This window comes from Balaenoptera acutorostrata, chromosome 10 (genome assembly GCF_949987535.1).
Source record: "Balaenoptera acutorostrata chromosome 10, mBalAcu1.1, whole genome shotgun sequence".
Taxonomy (NCBI): domain Eukaryota; kingdom Metazoa; phylum Chordata; class Mammalia; order Artiodactyla; family Balaenopteridae; genus Balaenoptera; species Balaenoptera acutorostrata.
In genome coordinates this window covers 97,319,544-97,339,689 of record NC_080073.1, presented here as the reverse complement: position 1 = coordinate 97,339,689, position 20,146 = coordinate 97,319,544, and the positions used below count along the sequence as shown (strand labels likewise).

Sequence of the window (20,146 nt, the reverse complement as noted above, 5' to 3'; positions counted from 1 at the left end):
GGGCCTTTGCGTTGGCTCTTCCCTCAGTTGAGACTGCTCTTCCCTCCAGTATCCTAAAGTCTCCCTCCCTCACCTTCTTTGGGTCTCTAGTCACCTCCTCAGTGAAGCCCTCCCTGATTGCTCTATTTCAAATCACAACTCTCCTCCCAACACAGCCTATTCCCCAGTCCCCCTTTCTTTTGTACATTTTTCACCATCTAACATTCTACGTTTGCCTTTTACTTTCCTTGTTGCTCTTCTTACCTAGTAGAACATACAGTCTGCAAGGGTGAGAACCACTTTGAATGAATGAATGAATGAACGAATGAATGAAGAATGAATGTAGAGCCCCTAGTAGCTGCCGTGGTATTTCCTTATTATTAACCCACTTTGTCCTATGGATATTTAGGTTGCTTCTGCTGTTCTTTTTCACTTTTGAGCTTTGAGTTCTCACAAGACACACATTACGTAAATATTAAGTGGTGTTGATGGTGGGACAACCATGTCTTTAACCTTTTGTATTAATTTTGCTCATGATCCTAAAATTTTTGAATGGTTCCCTTTGTCTGGAATTCACCCCATTTTGCAAAGAAAAATTCTGCTTATTTTTCAAGACTTTATTAAAATACCACGTCCTCTTGTGATCGCTTCTCAGATTCCCAGAGGAAGCTCCGCCTGCACATCCTGTTGTACCCGCTGCGTCCTGTTGTGCGTTCCTGGGTGTGTTCTCTGTTAGATGCGGGCAGGAGCCATCCTTGCCTTCCCACTCGACTCCCGCCCCCGCCCCCAGTTCATCACAGGACCCATGATATAGGAAATATTCAGTAAACATTTCTTAAATGAATTTTATCAAAAGTTCTTACGATCTTTGAAATAGAAAGGTATTTTAATCTGTGAGCATAACTAATGCTTTTTTTGGTCCAGTTCTATTGAGATATAATCGACATCCAGCGCTGTATAAGTTTAAGGTGCACAGCATAGTGATTTGACTTACATACGTCATGAAACGATGACCACAGTTAAGTATAGGGAGCATCTGTCATCTCATATGGGTACAAAATGAAAGAGAGAAAATATTATTTTCCTTGTGATGAGAACTCTTAGGATTTACTCTCTTAAGAAACTTTTATGTAGAACATACAGCAGTGTTCATTATATTAATCATGTGGTACATGACAATCCCTAGTACTTGTTTATCTTATAACTGGAAGTTTGTACCTTTTGACCATATAAAGATATAATATTATTATCGACTATATTCCCCACGCTGTACATTTCATCTCCATGACCCATTTATTTCGTTACTGGAAGTTTGTACCCCTTAATTTCCCTCACCTGTTTCACTCATTCCCCCACCCCTTCCTCTCTAATGTTTTATTGGAGACTCCCTTAATAATGGAAATAGGCTCTAGCAGTGGGTACCCTCCTGATCCCATTGCTGAGTTGTGCCCATTTTGTTTTGCTTTTGCAGATATTAGAAGCAAAGAAAAAAGTTCATCCTTTAAAATTAAACCTAGGTCTTTGTTGTAATGTCGAACTAGAGTTGAAGATGCTGTAACTTTGATTATGAACTTTTCCCATTGAAGTTCACTGTTACTTCATTTAATCCTCTTGGAGCATAGCCAGCATATATGATAAAGTTGGGGAAAACAGTCGTCTGTAGCTCCTCCAGCAAATTGCTGAGTTGTAGAGATTTATCATTGATCGTTCAGCATCCTTGGAGTGAAACTAAAATTAACTTTCAGATTTTTACAGCAAGGTCTGGAAGATGGGAACAACCAGGTGAAGGGGCAGAAGGAGAATGAGGGGGACACCCTAGGCAGAGTAGAGGAGGGTATGTATTAGATAGTAAAGCAGGTAAGGCCACATGGAAAGAATAATTGAAATCTCTGGGTTTAAACTAAAAAAGCCAAGTATTGAGTTTGTGTCACTATTATCACTTAGGTATATCAACAGCCAATTGATATTTTTAATGTGTTTTATTTTTCACCCACTGGGTTTTGGTTTAGTATCATACATTTAATTCTAGAGAGAGAAATTTACTTCCTACATATGAGCCTTAAAAGTGGACAAATAAATTACAGTTCTGATAAACTCATTCTTCTTCTACCTTTTCCTATCCCAGAATCCCTGAACAGTTAGATTAGGAAAGCTCTGACATTTGCCAGGAGAAAATTTAATCCCAGGAGAAAATTTCATGCAGTCTCTGAGGCTAAGGATTTATACACCTTGAGTGAAAAACAGGCCCAGCGAAGAAAAAGGAAAGTATCGGTGTTTCCCTAGCAACCGGAAGATCAATCAACAATTTTTTACCGAGCACCTTTTCTGAATGGGGCTCTGTGCTTGGCACTGGGGATACAGCAGTGAACAAAATATAGAGGGTGCTGCCCTCGGCGTGGCTTAGAGTCTGCTGGGAGTGTGACCTGGGCAAGTCAGTACCAGCGAGGGAGCTGGGGGGAGGGGAGAGCACAGCAGGAGGTCAGCTGGTAGGTGGGTTTCTCTGGAGAGCTGCATTTAAACTGAAATCTCAAAGATAGAAAGAACCAGGAGAAGACGGAGAAAAGGAATGAGAGAATATTCTAGGCAGATTAGAGGAAGGAATGATACACTGTCTCCAAACGGGTGATGAGATTTTTAGATAGAAAAGGCAGGAAGTTGACAGTTATTCTCCAGCTTTTTAGAGGGCCAATTATAGAGAACAAGAGAAATGACAGAAGGTTGTAATCTGATGTAAGGAAGAGCCTGGGAACCATTGGAGAGAATACAAGAGATCTTTTAAAAAAATCAGGCTAGCAGCTGTCCCAAATGGTTTACTTGTAGACTTCATAAAGAAGAACCCTACAGGTGAGATTGTCTGCTCATGTCCTGTCCAACCGTATAACTCCATGTCAGTAATATTGAAGTTATCTCTAATGTGACTGTTTTTAGAAATAGAACCGTTTTACCTCTCCTGGGAAGTTAGCTGTACATCGGTGTTAATACAGATAGTCCAGACCAACAATGGTCAACCAGAACCAGAAAGGCTTCCAGAACCATCTTGAACTCTTGGCAACACTTACTGAGTACTGCTTACATTAGCTAGAGATTAAATTACTGCCTGTCAAGATTATTGAAAAAGGAACAATTTCAGCATTGGACAGAAGAAATTGAAATCAGTAGCCCCGCAAACCCCTTCAATCTTTATTAATTCTGTTATTCCATAATTACCTTTAGACTTTTCAAAGATGACAGTTCACTTATAATCTTAGTATAAAAACATTTTGGGGTGACAGTTACTTTATGTGGCCTCCAGGGTCACAGGAAAGTCTAAAGAATGATTCTCGGTCCTGAACTAGATGGTCCCTGGGGTTTCTCTAGCTTTAATAGTCTGACATAATTACCGCATTGGTTTATGTCAGTGTTTCCACCTGCAAATCAGTGTTCATGATGATGAGCAACTGTACCTTGGTACCAGAGCAAAAATGAACCTCTGAATACCTAAATGTTACTTGCTTGTGAAATGGCATTTATTTGAAGAAGTTCGGTATTTTGTTCATCGTATAGCAAATGGCATGCATTTTCAAATGAAATGTGTTTCCAGGGAAAGATTCTCTTTCTTATACTGATGACCATCTCTTCAAAATCTCCTCCAATTCTGGTGAGACATTTGTCCCTGACCCTTTGAGGCCAGAGTTATCAATCTCTTACTTTAGGTCGGTACTTTGACTTTACAGCATGTATTTATCATCTGTAAGTGGCTGCATGTAGATGTTGGTTTGCAATTTAACTGCTGCTTTAAGAGGCAGAATGAGATTTCAGAGCAAGGTAATGTCACCCTGAGCAAGACAGACCCCTACCTGCAAGGCTGGTGAGCCACCTGGTCAGAAGAAGGTTAAAATGAGACTAGATGAACCACTGACATCTTTCAAAGTCTTAAGAGGATAAAAAAGGAAGTGTATTTTTATAAGAGAGAATCTGCCCCTGAATTCCTATGTGTACATCAATAGAAACCCTGCCCTTGCTTAATGAATAAGTATAGATGCTTTGATCTTCTTGGAAACCCTTGTCCAAAAAGATTTTGCAGCCCACAAATATTTAAAAAGCTAGGGAATTCCCTGGTGGTCCAGTGGTTAAGACTTCTTGCTTCCACTGCAGGGGGCCTGGGTTTGATCCCTGGTCAAGGAACTAAGATCCTGCATGCCACATGGCACGGCCAAAAAAAAAGTTAAAAAGCGAAAGGAAGTGTTTAGCAATGTGGCATCAATGTTAACTTCTCGGTTTTGACAAATACACCATGGTCATGAAAGATGTTGACATTAGGGGAAGCTGGCTTAAAGGTATATAGGAATTATCTGTGCTTTCTTTGCAACTCTTCTGTAAACCTAAAATTATTACAAAATAAAAAATTATTACAAAACAACCCCCCCAAAAAAAACCAAAAAAAAGAAAAAAAATAAAGGAAGTGTTTTAATAAACTAGTGGATAATATCCATAATGAATGGTTTCTGATAAATTGCTGGTGTTTAAGTACATCCTTTGCTAAAACAGCACTACCAACATTGACGTTTACAAAGCATTATCCTCTGATCTTGTAGCAGCCTGTGAGGTAGGTAGAAAGGTTTCTCCATTTACCTGATGAAGAACCAAAAGAGCAAGATGCTCAACTAGTGAGTGGCCCAGCTGGGACCCAAACATGGTCCTCAGTCCACATGATGCCCTCCTGGCACCACATCCAGCCAAGCATGACCTAGGACACTGGCTGATGTCGAGGGACAAAGTCATGTGGAAAAGCCACCACTGTTTGGTTCCTCCATCAGAAATGGAGATTGCTGTTGGTGAGATTCTGGGTGTCTTATGGTTTTATTCATCACATCCTGACCCCAGACACTATTTCAGAAATGTGGGTCATTGGTCCCTGGAAGGACAGACAAAGGGATGGGAATGATCTAATTTACATTCATTACCATGGCTGGAAAAAAAAGAAGCTCAAAACACATCCTCCACTCAGGGAAGCTCAGTCCCCTGATCTATCTATAGAACGGCATCATTTCCTGCTGACTAAAGGCCAACAAAAAAAACAAAGGCTCCAATGTTGAGTTTCTTATCTCAGAAGGCTGTGATGAAACGTACAATGTGTGCCTGCTTTCCTAAAATGAAGCTGATTAACTGTTTTCTTGGGTGTCAGAGGTTACTTCCGTCGTTTTCCAGCCGCAGGCACTGCAATTTGTAGCATAATTTCTCACACGTTTTTGGGCTCCGAGAAGAGAACGTCTGACTGTTCCCTCTCCTTTCTGAAAACTCTCTTTATAACTCTGTGCAGTCAGAATGACAAAAGCTGTTCCTGTTTAATTTCATTTTCAGCATCATATTGGAGGGTAATAAATTTTCTCTGTCCTTTCAAGAGATTATTGTCTTCTTTCTTTTTTTTTTAACAATAGTTGCAGTTGAAATCATATGCGGGAAAGCAGTATCCCTTTATGACACGTTTTTCTTTAAGAATGGTGGTGAAATGGTTCCCATGTATTTTCAAGGAAGATGAAGGATTTAAAATAGGAATTTTTAATTTCGAAACCTGCCCCTGATTTCCTAGGAGAGTATCAAAGGTGCTTGATGATGGGTAATCCCGTGCCCAGGGACGGGTCACAATGCTCCACTCTGCATCTACCTATTGTCATGTGATGGAGATACAGTGATGATTATAAAGCTCCCTTGAAAGGGAGCCAACTGTTTAATGACCCTGAGTTGCTGTAGATGTCTTGCATTCATTTCTTGATGAATTATTAAAAATAAGCTGCCTCTCCCTCACCAGTAATGAACAGGAAAGGTAAAACAGTCTCTTAATTTTCAAAGTCTAGGGATTTCTTAAAAACATGTGACTGTTTAAATGATAGGAAAATGCGGTGAAGGGGGATGGGAACCTGAGGCGTGCCACTGTGTTCTCAATTTATGTCTCTCCTACTTGGTTTAGTAGAGTCAAAAAGAGTTGAATTTAAAAAAAAAAAAAAGAGTTGAGTTTTCCAAAAATGAGACTCATTAAATGTTATTCTTGATGGAGACAGGAGCAAGGAGAGAGGATACAGCTTCTCACTTCCCTGACATGTCATGGGGACATAGTGAAGGCAAAGAGAGTTTGAAATGAGTGCTTTTTACTGATTTAGGACTGGCATTTTACTCTCAAACTTTCTGAATCCTATTTGTGTGTGTCTCTTGTAAATAGCAGGCCTCCTGTTTTAGGTGAACTTCTGTTTGTTCTTCCTGGTTTATTCATTTTTTTCATGAAGGAAGATATTCAGGCACTTCCATCCTCTGGGGAGAAAGCAGGACAGAACAAAGTTGACATCCTCACAACCTTACCTTTCAGTGGAGGAGACAGACGATACACCGATGAATATATTATATGCTGTGTATATACATCGATACACTGAAGAAAATATAAATCAGGGGCGTGGGCATCACCTATGATGGTGATACCTTTCTATCCTCGAGGAACTACGTTGTTAACGTGGCCACAATAAACCCATTGCATCCCTTCTTCTTCTTGTTGATGACACACCATTATGCAAGACTAGATTATCCAGCTTGGTGATTATTCTCCCCCAGTCTCTCTTGTATCCTGTTCTCTGTGCAGCCTACTCGCCCCCAGCCACGGGCTACTCACACAAACACGGTCGTGCCACCCAAGTCAGGAGTTCAAACCTGTCTCAGTGTCCCATCATAGCCTCCAACCTTGGGGCTCTTCCCAGCAAAATTCATAGCAAAAAAAGGAGTTGAGTTCTGTGAACATCTGTTGTCCTTGCTTTTTGTTTTACGATAATTATTATATTCCATGTTTTTTTAAACTTTGTGGTGCCAGTTGCATTTCATAGTCAGCATGTCCATGTACAAGAAAATAGCGGCCTTGAGGGTTCTTTGGGAGAAAGCAGTGTGGTTAATGGAAAGGGCACAGGCCCTGGAGGGAGAAAACCCACGTCCACGTCCCTGTTGTTACCACAACTGAGTGATCACTTATTTCCTCAGAAATGTAACGTCCTCAGCCATAAAATCAGGATAACAACAATACCCTTCCTAACTTTGCAAGTTTTTGTGAAGATTAAATGAGATAATGAACATTTACGAAGTACTTTGATAGGACCCATAAAGGATCCTATGTGTTAACTATCGTTGCTGTTTTGAAAGATGGCCTGCTCCTTTGTCCTGATTTGTGGAGCCCCCTGGTGTATTTAATTACTAGAATGGAAATATTCCAACAGGGTGCAACTGGCCAACATCTTGTGAATGTTATGGAACGCTCTCAGGTTTGTGCATGTTCATCCCTATTTCATTTCTCAGGAAAATTACATCATTTGGAGCGACCCAGATGGGGAACAGAATCTCATCTTTCCCCCCACCACTGCCGGACAATAATTTAGGACCTTTGGTTTTAATTTAAATTTATCGTAGAATGTCATACAAGAAGAAACCTTCTAGATCTTATCCAGCCCAACTACCTCACCTTACAAAGCAGCCTAACTCTGGACAGTCTTAACTGAAGTGGCCTGAGAGCGTAGAGTTAGGAAATGTGCTGACATTAAGCTGTCTCTGTTACGTTCTGTACTCACACCGTCCTGGGATGGAAGGCACACGGGTACCCTGGCATTCTTCCTTGCACAGATCTCTGTGCCTTATCTCTTTGGATTTTCTTCTTAAGAAGAACTCTAGATCACTATTTCCACAGCTTTCATTCTCCTTTCATAAGATATTTTCCCTACACAACAAGACTATCTAAGGGTCAGGGATAATTATTTTAGTGAATTAAAAGATGGTAAGTATATTATGGCCTACTCTGATTCCTAGAGACTTCAAATATTCGATTGACTTTTACATCAGTTCCCAAAACGTGCACAAAAACAGGGCTGAGATACGAAGAGAATTAATAATCAGGCTCTGTCTTTGAAAGGCTTACAGTCCATGGGGTCAGGGGGGTAAATGCTTAGATGTGTGATTGTAACATAACGCGACAGATGCTGTAACGGAGGTGGGCATGGAAGTTGTGGAAGCACAGAGAAGGGACTGTTTTCCACTGAAAAATCAGAAAAGGCTGCTCAAAAGAAATGGCATCGGAGCTGTCCTTGAGGGTGGGTGGACTGCTCCAGTCAAACTCTGAGGGGCTATTTCTGAGGTGGGGGGATGGCAGGAAAGCTCACAACGTGCTTGGGAAGCGACAGGTGGCCTGGTGGCTGGAACACCGGGTGCGCGGTAAAGAATGGTAACACATCAGATGGGGAGGAATTATGGGGCCAGATGGCGAGGTGCTCCCTAGTCCATTCCAAAGAGGGTGAGGTTTATCCAGTTGACAATGAAACCCTTCAAAGGTCTTTTAATTGGAATTATATGACCGGAACTGTTTGACAGCAGTAGAGAGACAACTGGGTCGTGGTGAGGAGGAGAGAAGGTTCTGGAAAAAGAGTAAGTTTTGAAGCCATTTCAGGGCTCTGCTTCTGTCCAGATGACACCGGTACGAGCTCAGGCTCTACAGTCCCTACTGCCTGAGTTCAGTAATGCCTGCCCTCCTCTCGCTGTCACCATGGTTGCGTGCCTCATTTTTCCTCTCTAAAGTGGAGGGTAGCAGTAGTACCTGTCTAATAGGGTGGTGGTCGTTAGGCTTAAATGAATCCCTCCCTGGCACTATGTGAGCATTTAAAGTGTTAGCTCTTTCCACCATTATGTGCAGTGATCCAGGAAGAGTTAGGGAGGCGCCACCTAGGAGGTCAGGAGGAGGGGCTCCACGTTTCCCTGCGGCTTTAATTCCTGCTCCCCCACCTGCAAGAGGAACAGTGACCACAGCCCCCATGCGATGAGATCCGTTTGAATTCCAAGCCAACTCAGTGCTTAATCTCCGAAGAGTTTTGTTTTTTTTTTTTTAAAGTCTTTATTGAATTTGTTACAATATTGCTTCTGTTTTATGTTTTGGTTTCTTGGTGGGGAGGCATGTGGGATCTTAGCTCCCTGACCAGGGATCGAAACCCGCACCCCATGCATTGGAAGGCAAAGTCTTAACCACTGGACCGCCAGGGAAGTCCCTCCGAAGAGTTTTGACGTGAATGGTCTAGAATAGATCTGATTATGTGAGTCAGCTTTTCCTCGGGGACTTGGGCAGGTACTCTGGAAGATGCAGTGACTTTCGGGCCACCGGAGTGTCATTTTGTACATCATTAATCTGGGCCGCATAATGAGAAAAGCTGCTTCCCTCGAGTTGGTTTGAAGCTCTTGCATTAATGGGGTAGCTGCTCAGGGACTAGAGCAGCGGCACAGATGACATGCTCAGTGGAACTGTCATGGTGTCAGATCGTCGGTACCACCCCCAGAGCACCAACCTGAGACACAGCAGGTCAGGAACTTAGGAGATGAGATCTGGGCAGTTCATCCTTCAGCAAATACTGCAGATTCCTGAGAGTTAATACCCAAGTTGCATGAGAAGAGACTCAGGTGGTACAACTCTGAAGATGCAGCAGGTGGCAAAGCTGTCATGCATACTCTAGGCCAGTGGTTCCCAAATGGGCAGTTTTGCCCCCCAGAGGACATTGGGCAATATCTGGTGATATTTTGGGTTGTCACCACTGGAGGAGATGCCACTAGCATCTAGTGAGTAGAGACCAGGTTTGCTGCTGAACATCCTACAATGCACGAGACATCCCCCCCCCACCCCTACAAAGAAGGGTCCAGTCCAAAATGTCAGCCATGCCAAGGCTGAGAGACTCTGGCCTAGGCCAACATTTAACCAGAATGTGATATATACGTCATTGGTGGTACCCAAAGTGAGTTTAAGACGAGCTTTTTTAAAGTTTTAATGGACACGTACTTATTTTAACGTAAGTTGTAAACACATACTTAACATAAAACCAGTGATTACAAAGATATTATTGCTTAAGATGAGGCTAAATTAGTATTTGAGTTTTGTTTTTTGTTTTTTTTAACCCCACATTTGTTTATTTATTTATTTTATTTTGGCTGGGTTGGGTCTTCGTTTGTGTGCGAGGGTTTTCTCTAGTTGTGGCAAGTGGAGGCCACTCTTCATCGTGGTGCGTGGGCCTCTCACTATCGCGGCCTCTCTTGTTGCGAAGCACAGGCTCCAGACGCGCAGGCTCAGTAGTTGTGGGTCACGGGCCTAGTTGCTCCGCGGCATGTGGGATCTTCCCAGACCAGGGCTCGAACCCGTGTCCCCTGCATTAGCAGGCAGATTCTCAACCACTGCGCCACCAGGAAGCCCAGTATTTGAGTTTTTTTAAGTGTTGACTTAAAAATACGAAGTAAATAATAGCATAAGTGGACATCAAATATGGCTCACACAAAAAAGCTAAGGAGTGTGGGATGATGCAGGTTAGAAGCCATTGGTTTGGATGAGGAGTCAGAAAACTTTTTCTGTAAAAAACTGGGTAGTGAATATTTGAGGCTCTGCTGCAACTTCTCAACAGTGCCATTTTGGTACAAAAGTCACCATGACAGTAGGTAAACAGTTCTTTTCCCATCCTGACCTTTATAAACCCAGTGTCTAAGATTCATCCTTTAAACTCAGTGCCCCAGGTATGGCCTGACTGTGGCAGGAGAGGACACTATAACTTACCCTGGTTAGTAAGATTTAAAATATTTATAAAGTCATGATACCTGTTTTGTACACATGTTGTGGACAAAGCGTGATGTGTTCTCCACCTTGCATGTGTAGAGTTAGTGGGGTTTGGGTTTAACCAAAGTACACAATCTTACAAGTATCACAATTCAATTTTTGGATACAGCATATTGAAACAGAGTGGGTTCAAATTCCAGCTCCTTCCTTTACTACCTACGCCCTCATGGGCCTATTAATTACCCTCTCACAGCCTCCATTTCCTGCTTAATAAAATGAGGATAATGACACCTCTCCTGTAGGGTTGTTATAACAATGTAATGAGATGTGGAAGTCTCCAGAACAGTGGGCAACACAGTCAGTAAATGTTTACTTTTTTCCTTTTCTACCTTAGTTCTTCCACATATTTGATTCTGTTATTAAGCCATTAATAAAAGTGCCAGTCAAGTCAGGGGCACCTATAGCTCTGCAATACACTGAAAATACTCCCTGAAAATTAAAGAATGATCTCTTCATTAATACCCTTTGAGTATGACTTGTCAACCACTTAAAATGCACCTAGATGTCAGTGATTCCAGCCCATCTTTCTTTCAGCAAAAACAATAAACAATAACTGAGTGTCCACTTAGTGTCAGCCATGGTGTCAGGCACCTGCTACAGACATGAAGAAGACAAGGTCCCTGCCCCTGGACGCATCTGCTGCTTGGTTGGGGAGAGGAAGCTAATAAGCGAATGGAAGTTCCCAATTTTCACAATTGTGGAATCTCCTGAGAACCTAGGCAAAGTGTTGCCCAAGAGAAGTATTGAAAGATAAATAGAAATTAACCAGGTGACGGTGAGATGAGAGCACATCCCAGGCCAAAAGCGTGCAGTGCATTGTTGCATGTGAACGAAGGGTGAGTTGTATGGGGACAGAGGTGCGGAGGGGTTGCAAGGCTGGGTGAATAATACAGGTCAGATTATGCAAGGCATTGCATGTCAGGCTGTGTCTGAATTACTGCTTCCAGGCTAACGGTTCTCCCTCTTCTCTAGCAGTGACACCTTTTATTCAGAGCAGGTCTTCTAAGTGACAACTCCATTCTAGAAAACCAGCGTTACTAAGACTGTTGGACTGGTGTCCCCCTTCCTGCCCATCACCACCAGCGGTGGAGGCCAGATGTAAGACGCGGCTACATTTCAGTTGATTTAGTTCTTTGCTGTGAATAATATAGCTCGTAATGTGGAGTTTTTTGAATTTTCGCTGTGTATCACTCTTGAAGCACTGGTTTTGTAGCCGAGGCAGGCATTCAGGGTTCTAACAGACGAGATGGCTACATCTGAGTTTCTGAAAGTTGCTTTGACGACAGTCTGGAGGATAGACTGAAACGGAGAATGTTTGGAAACCACTTGAAGGGCCCTTTCTATAAATAACAAGTGAGGAGCTCCCTTGAGGCCATGCCAGTGGGACACACGTGCACCAGACCTACTAAAAAGATACCATTTACCCAATTTCGCCCAAGGAAACTGAGGCTCAGAAAAGTTAATAATCTGCCCAGTGTCATGAGAGAGTAAGTGACGGAACTTGGACTTGGATCTGTGTCTTGACTCCTCATACCGAGGCCCCATCAGAACCTTTCCGGCCTCCTTCCCACCTAACTCTTCTATCCCCTTGTGTCTTTGCTTGCTATCCTATGGTCCTCCAGAGCTGCCAGATGTGTGGAATCATCTGGTATTTGTCTTCCTCCTCAGCATTTTCCTAACACAGAGTTGGCATATATTTATCGATAGAATATTTGTTAAGACCCTTTTGGTGGATTCACCCAGCTTGCTGGAAAACACTTTCTTCGTCCTTATGGGAAACTGGACATTCTGTCACGTGCTAGACTGGCCGGATCGGCCAGGCGAGGTCTCCAGCTGTCGCTGTGATGCCCCGCCCAGGCAGTCGCTGGTCACCATGACTGGTCCCTATTTTCCAAGGCTGGCAGTCTTATATGTAGGACCTGCCCCAGGGGCTGAGGGACCTGCCTTATAAGCCCCTTCTTCTCAGGGTTTCACACTTCCTGTAGATCATTTCTTTTAATACATTTATTTATTTTTATTTATTTATTTTTGGCTGTGTTGGGTCTTCGTTGCTGCGCGCGGGCTTTCTCTAGTTGCAGCGAGTGAGGGCCACTCTTCATTGCAGCGCGCAGGCTTCTCATTGCGGTGGCTTCTCTTGTTGCGGAGCACAGGCTCTAGGCACGCGGGCTTCAGTAGTTGTAGCACGTGGGCTTCAGTAGTTGTGGCTTGTGGGCTCTAGAGCGCAGGCTCAGTAGTTGTGGCGCACGGGCTTCGTTGCTCCGCGGCATGTGGGATCCTCCCGGACCAGGGCTTGAACCGTGTCCCCTGCATTGGCAGGCGGATTCTTAATCACTGCGCCACCAGGGAAGCCCCTCCCGGTAGATCTTTGAGAGAGGAGAAATCGCAGTCTCCTCTTTATCATAGACTACTTGGGAAACTGAGTGTCTTATCTTTCTTTGCATAGTATTTCTCCTTTCTCTGTCCTCTTGAGGCAGTTTGGAGCTGTCCACCTTAAGGAACTCTTGTGCTTTCTAGTTTCCTACTTTTATTTCCTCAAAAGATTTTTCCCACCAGACATGAATAGCTATTGGCTTCTTTTCATTCTTGCTCTTGTCATATCCCCAGCTCTCTGCCTTCACTGTAGCCAATAATTAAACTAGAAATGGGGGGGGAGGGGAGAAAGCAGGGGTGGAGCAAAACAGGAGCCATGGAATTACAGTTTTGCTTCTTCCACCCCAACTTCCCTTAATACCCAGTGTAGAAATGCAAGCACGGTTGGAGCACGGTGTCCTTGTCTGATGGAAGGGCCGCCTCGTGCAGTGGGTCACTGACTCCTTAGTGTGGTCGGTCCCCTTTCAGTCAGCTATTGCATTTGTCACGTGGGACCATCCATTCTGTACTCCGCCTTCTTGTTCTCACTGCCATTCATATTAAATTAGGTGGGAAATGGGCCCCCTAGCCTGCTAATGTCTAATTAAGATGCTGCATTTTTATAAATATGTGATTTAATCTTATTCAGTGGTTGAAGTTTTTTTTTTTAAGTTGATTTAGTTCATTTCCTTGAACATCATAGTTCATGATGTGTTAACTAGATTTGCCATTTGTGTCACTAAAGAGTTATGAGAAAAATACAAAGAGAAAAACAGCCCTTTGGAAACAATGGAAGGAAGAAAGTGAATTGAATTTAAATTAGACATAGCAATCATTTAAAGTGTAATGAGGGACTTCCCTGGTAGCGCAATGGTTAAGAATCTGCCTGCCAGTCCTGGGGACACGGGTTCGAGCCCTGGTCCAGGAAGATCCCACATGCCGCAGAGCAGCTAAGCCCGTGCACCACAACTACTGAGCCTGTGCTCTAGAGCCCGTGCTCCGCAACAAGAGAAGCCACCGCAGTGAGAAGCCCGCGCACCGCAAGGAAGAGTAGCCCCCGTTCGACACAACTGGAGAAAGCCCGTGCACAGCAACAAAGCCCCAAAAGCAGCCAAAATAAATAAATAAATAAATAATTTTTAAAAAAGAAATAAAAAGCTGAGATTTAGAAATTAGACACATTTAAAAAAAAATAAAGTGTAAGGAAAGTTTTAAAGGAGACCTAGCATGCATTCATGTGTCCTTAAGAGTTTTCTTTTGGATAAGATGTTCTAACGTAAAATTATTGCTAGATAGCACAGCCTCACACTCCGTTTCTTAACACATCAAACACTGTTGGATGGTAAAATGCATTCAGTTTCCTATGTTTAGAAATTCCTTAAATGAAAGACATAAATTCCACTTCAAGTTAATCTGAAAAAGAATTATAAAATTTAACTATGTGTTTCTGGCTCCATTATTCTTGCTGGACTGTCATTCAGAGCCGCTCATAAAAAGGATTCTAAATTGCTCTAGGAACCTTGGATAGACTCTAATAAGAAAATAACTAATTTTCTTTATTTTTGATAATACACATTTCCTGATTTTCTTACAACGAACCTCATGTGGCTTTTATTAAGAAGCAAATCATTTTTAATTAAAAAATATTTTTTATCTGAGTTGGCTCAACTAAAGGGGTAAAACGAAAAATATGATCATCATTGCTGCTGGGAACATTGACCTGCTGGAAAACCAGACTGGTGTTACCTGTGTCTGCTGAGGGTCTGACATGGTCCTTGGGAGACAGCTTGGTCTGAGTCGCCCTTGCGCATGTCCACCCTGATGTCATGCATGGGTCTCCAGCCTGGTGGTCCCACCTCTTCTGTTTCTCTGCATCCCATCCGTGACATTTCAAACAATCCGCCCCACCAGTCATGCTGTTACAAGCTTTGAAAGCTGGAACTTCATGTATTCTCTTTCTTTCCTGGGTCTCTCACTTCACCATCAAATTAACCCTTTTACTCCTTTAAGACATGTGGGTTGCAGATGAACCTTCCTTTGACCATTGGGGTTGTTGCTCTTAACCAGAAATAAAAAGAGTTAAATTTAGTTTAAAAATTTTTTATTTTTTAAATTGCGGTAAATACACAGGACATGAAATTCACCATCTTCCCCATTCTAAAGTGTACAGTTCAGTGGCATTCACGTACATGCGCATTACTGTGCTACCGTCACCACCATCCATCCGCAGGGCAGTAGAATTCTCATTTCCTATTCCGTGCTGCTACCACCATCAGGTAACTCAGCTGCCCCAAAACAGTTAGCTGTTAGGTGAGAAATGAGACTTGAATTGCCCAGTAGACCTTTTGTCTCTTAGGACGGGACAGCTAAGTTTTTAAAAGGTTCCGATGCATTTCATATGACACGTTAGCCAGAATAAATGTGCTCTTTTCTCCTTCTGTTTAAACAGCTCTGAGCCGCGGGTGCCCTGCTCTACTTCTTACCACAGCTCTGGTTTGCACTCGGGTGACAGTGTCACAAAAGCAGGACCTCTGGGCCTTCCGGAAATAAGACAAGTGCCAACTGTTGTGATTGAATGTGATGACGATAAAGAAAATGTGCCTCGTGAAGCAGATTACGAAGACTCTTCTTGCCTGTACGCGAGAGAAGAGGAGGAGGAGGAGGAGGAGGATGAAGATGACGACACCTCGTTGTATACGAGTGGGTGCATCCAAACTCTTCGCTCAGGGTGGGAGGGGCGTGGCTGGTGGGAAGAGCTGCCCCCCTCTGTGGGTTCTAATCTGAGGTCCGCGGTTACTGTTTCTTCATTAGTAAGATGAAAGGGCAACTGTCCTCTGAACGGCCTCAGAGTTCTAAAAATTACAACATTGTGCTACCATCTCTTGCCTCTTTAGATGTCTCTTTTTTTCTTTGATGGCTTCCCTCGGGATGCAACATGCCATCAATTAAAAAAAAAAAAAAAGCGAGGAGGGGAGGCACCTTAAAATTCAATTCCAGTCTACAAAAGATATAAAAATAATAACCATTGTATATGGAACAAATTCATTTTTAAGCATACCTCAACCACTGAATTTAAATTTCAGTGATCAACTTTTTAATGCGTGAACTTATCATAGCAACCTTTTACCGACCGTGTGCCTGACAATATGCTAAGGTTTTATTCTCATCGACATCTTACAGCACTCAGGGGCATAAACTACTGCCCCATTTTACAGGTAAGGGGAGAAAATGGAGAGGTAAGGGACTTGCCCAGAGACTGACGTCTACTAAGTGGCAGTGCTTAGAGTTGAAGCTGCCTGTGTCTCATTCCGAAACCCACGTTCTAAAAGCAGTGGCAAAAGAAGGAAGATAAGTACTTACTATGTAAGATCCGAAGGAATCCCCCAAACTTGCTACTTCCCAGCCTCCTCCTCTTGCTTCACCCTCACCAGGCTTCAGATAGCTCGCTAAACTTGAGTGATGGAAATAGTCCTGGTGTTGAGGGGAGAACCCTGGAGGGGCAGCTGAAGGCCCACAGGGTCCATGAGGGAAGGAGCTGTTGCCCAGCCTCTGCTCACCGTTTCCTGCCCGGAGAATGGAACGCTTTATACCAGGGTTTCTCAGCCTTGGCACAAGTGACGTCTTGGGCCAGAGAATTCTTTGTCATGGCGGCTGCCCTGTGCATTGTAGGATGTTGGGTAGCACCCCTGGCCTCTGCCCGCTGGGTGCCGGGAGCACCCTGCCCAGCAAACTCCAGTTTGACAACCAAAACTGTCTCTAGACTTTGCCACATGTCCCTGGTGGGGGCAGAAATCACTCCTGATTGAGAATCATGGATTTATTCCAGCTGTGAGGAAGCCCTGCTCTAGGTGCTCAGAACCTCTTATGCTAAAGAGAAAAGCAGACCCAGAATATCGCCTGTTTCGATGAGCTTGCTGCCTCTCCCACCCCACACGGACCCCACTTTGCCCAACTTTACTTGCCTCCGTACCCTCCGGCCCCACCGTAGCTGATCCCTTTTGTCTCCTGTGATTCCCCCGCCTATCCATCACCTCTGAGCGTCCACACACACAGATGCCCACCGGCCTGCTGCCCGTTGGCCTCACTTATCCTGCACGTGCCGGCCGCTCCTCCTCCGTCCCTCCTCCGCCCTTTGCATTCTATTTTGCGCTCCTCAGTCTGTTCCTCCCTCCTTTGTGATGTTGCCCACATGGCGTGGGGGGGCGGGGAGTTCCTGGGGAGCAGAGATCCAATCACAGGCTCTCCATGTGCCCCACACATGCCCAGCATACCACGAGGCAGAAAGGACATGCTGATTGCAGGAACTGTATGAAAGTCACATACTGTAACTTTCCTCCTTTGACCGAGGTCTTGACCGCACTCAAGTGTTGGGCTCTTGTATCTGTCCCCCCGCCTCCCACCTTGTGGTCCACGGCTGTCACTGGGAGGAGCCCGAGCAGGTTGGTGGCAGCCTTATTACCTCATGTCTCCCTTCCTGCAGGCTCCCTGGCCATGAAGGTGTGCAGGCAGGACTCCTTAGCCATCAAACTCAGCAACAGGCCCTCCAAGCGAGAGCTGGAAGAAAAGAACATCCTTCCGAGGCAGACGGATGAGGAGCGGTTGGAGCTGAGGCAGCAGATCGGCACCAAGCTCACCAGGTAGGACAGCGCAGCCACTGGCTCCGTGGATTTCCGTGGAAGAATTCAGCCTCCATCCTCAAATCTGTTTTGAGTGTCTCTGAAGAGCTCCCTGCAGAAAAAAATCCATGGAAAATATTGCATTTCTTCTGCAGGGTTGCTTTTATGGTCCCCTCTTTTTCACTCATCAGAATCTTAGAAATTTCACTTGACTAAAGGTTCAAGCTGAGAGGAAGATTTCCAGGGAGAATAACCACCTGTAGAACAATCCCCATCATCCAGTAGAATTGAGGACCTACACACCTAGGCACTGTGGTTTGCTTAAGCACAAAGCAATCGAATAAATGGACTTTTCTGCTAGACTGTGCAACTAGAAGACATCAGTGGTGGGTAAAGATGCCTCCTTACTGAGCTGGGACTCTTCTTGAGTGAGTGCCCCTATGGTGGGTATTACAGACACAGGCAAAGCAGTATGTTATATTAACATGTTAAACACTTATGTGTGTATTTATAACCTAGTGCATCTTTATACGGTGTTAGCTAACATCTGTGACACACTTATTAGCCAGGCATTCTTCTAAACGTTTTATGTGTTCATTCATTTAATCTTTGAGCTTCCCTATGAAGTGGACATTTCTATGCCCATTTCACAGATGAGAACACCAGAGAGAACTTTAGTTACCTGCGTAATATCAGACAGAATGGCTGTGGAGAGCTCCCTCTTGACCATATATGATGCTGCCTCTGTAATAATAGTCACCAGGTGAGCCCTCACTTTGGCCCAGGTACCATGCTCATTGTTTGGATGCAGTGTGTAGAGGTCTCCCAGGGTTTCCTCCTTATTCTCTTCCCCTGTGTTTTCTGCCTTTATAAGATGGGGAGTCGTAAGAATTAAACAATATAAGGAAAGCACTTAAAACAGTCTCTCTAAATTCCTCTAGGGAGCCTGTCCCATGGTGGGAGAGCCTGACTGTTAAACACCCTTCCTTCTGTTGAAGTGACATCTCTGTCCATGCATCTCCCACCCATTGGTCATATTCTTTTCTTTCTGCAGCTACCTCACCCCTCTTAACATGCATGCTTTCGGGTACTTGGAGGCAACGATACTGGCTCCCCAAGTCTCCTTTCCTACACTGCATATAGCCACATCCTCTCTCTGGGGTTCAGTGGGTTGGGTGGATATAGTTCTAGGCTGCTTCCTGAACCAGCTTGTTCAATTTTACACCTGATACAAATAGGACTCTCCATTGGGGAACTAGAAATAAGAGAAGGAGCAGATCCTTGACCTTAGCCCCTCTTCCCAAAAGTTCATTTCCATTATCCTTTGACTAGGACAGAGGAGCATGGGTATCCTTTATTCTAGTTCTTTCCCTCACTTCCACTTTCCCAGCTTTGTGACAGTATAAGCAGAGCCCCAGGATTGTGGGGAAAATTGAAAACTTCTCTGCAGATGCATGTGAGATGCCAACACATCTAGCTGCCCAAGGTGGCATCTTCTGTGGAGAGAGAGACAAAGGTGGGAGACACGGAAAGCAGATGTGTGCAGCTGGCCACTCTGCTTGTCCACCACAGAGCGTCATCCACCGGGAGGAAACTGACAGAGTGAAAAAGGCCATTGTCCCAGAACACGCTCCTAAAAAGACACAGCCCAGCTTCTCACGCCTGAATCCATACCCACATCCCACCACTATGAGCCCGTGGCTATGGCAGTGACACAACCCAGAGGTGGGAAGAGACATAGGCCACCCATGCCCTGCCAGAAGTTCTCTGCATTTGAAGATTTATCCTTGGAAATTATCCCTTTCCCAACCTTTCCTCTTCTGACAGCACTTAAATACTGCTCAGGATTCATAAAATCCACTGGACGTTCACCATAGTGATGTCTATTCCCAACCCTCATTCACCCTGGTCAGTAGAAGAAGACACACTGACCAGGGAGAGAAAGATGGAGGTAGAGAGGACAGCCTTGGGAATATTCCAGGTGTTGAGCTCTGATTCCATTTCTTCTTTGTTCACTCTTTCAACTAGGGAGTTTATTTCCTTCTGGTGTAACCCTTGGCATCTCAGCCAGATTACAGGAACTGGGCCTAAAGGAAAGGACATCAGGAGTGCTGAGCAGGTCAGCAAAGTTGTACAGAGTTCAGCAAGTCTGGTGGGGCGGCCTAATCCACATCTCAAGGTCTTCTTTAGAAAGGAATTTTAAGGACTATTCTCTTTTGAATGAGAACCCAGCTTGGTGCTTCCAGCCACTCATTTATCCTGAAGCCAGGGCAGAATGAAGGAGAAATCTGAGAACCAGAAGGTGCCCATGGTAGAGAGAGAACTAATCTGAGGCCCAGAGCCTTGGCTTCCAGCTCTGGTTCTGAGGGTTTCCTAAGCAGATGTTTGCTCACTCTGGGTCTACATTTCCTAATCTGGGGATTAGATCATCTGATCACTTTGTGCAAACTGTGAACTTCATTATCATCAAAAGTAACTAAAAGTATGTAGGAATCTGTTGTAGAGTTTGCATTTCTGAAGCTACAAGGCTGCGGCTTTCTTTGGCTATTTGAGGTAGTAAGAT

General features: G+C 44.1%; 1 protein-coding gene across 10 annotated transcripts in view; it reads left to right on the top strand.

Annotated features, from left to right (window-relative positions):
- The window catches only part of PHACTR1 (phosphatase and actin regulator 1), a 594,117-nt gene that overhangs the window by 483,683 nt on the left and 90,288 nt on the right, over positions 1 to 20,146 (top strand). For all 10 annotated transcript variants that reach the window (XM_057554724.1, XM_057554725.1, XM_028164473.2 and 7 more), the window contains 2 exons: positions 15,417 to 15,667; positions 17,448 to 17,604. In XM_057554724.1, coding sequence (XP_057410707.1) covers positions 15,417 to 15,667; positions 17,448 to 17,604 — 408 coding nt within the window. The remainder of the gene's footprint in view (positions 1 to 15,416; positions 15,668 to 17,447; positions 17,605 to 20,146) is intronic.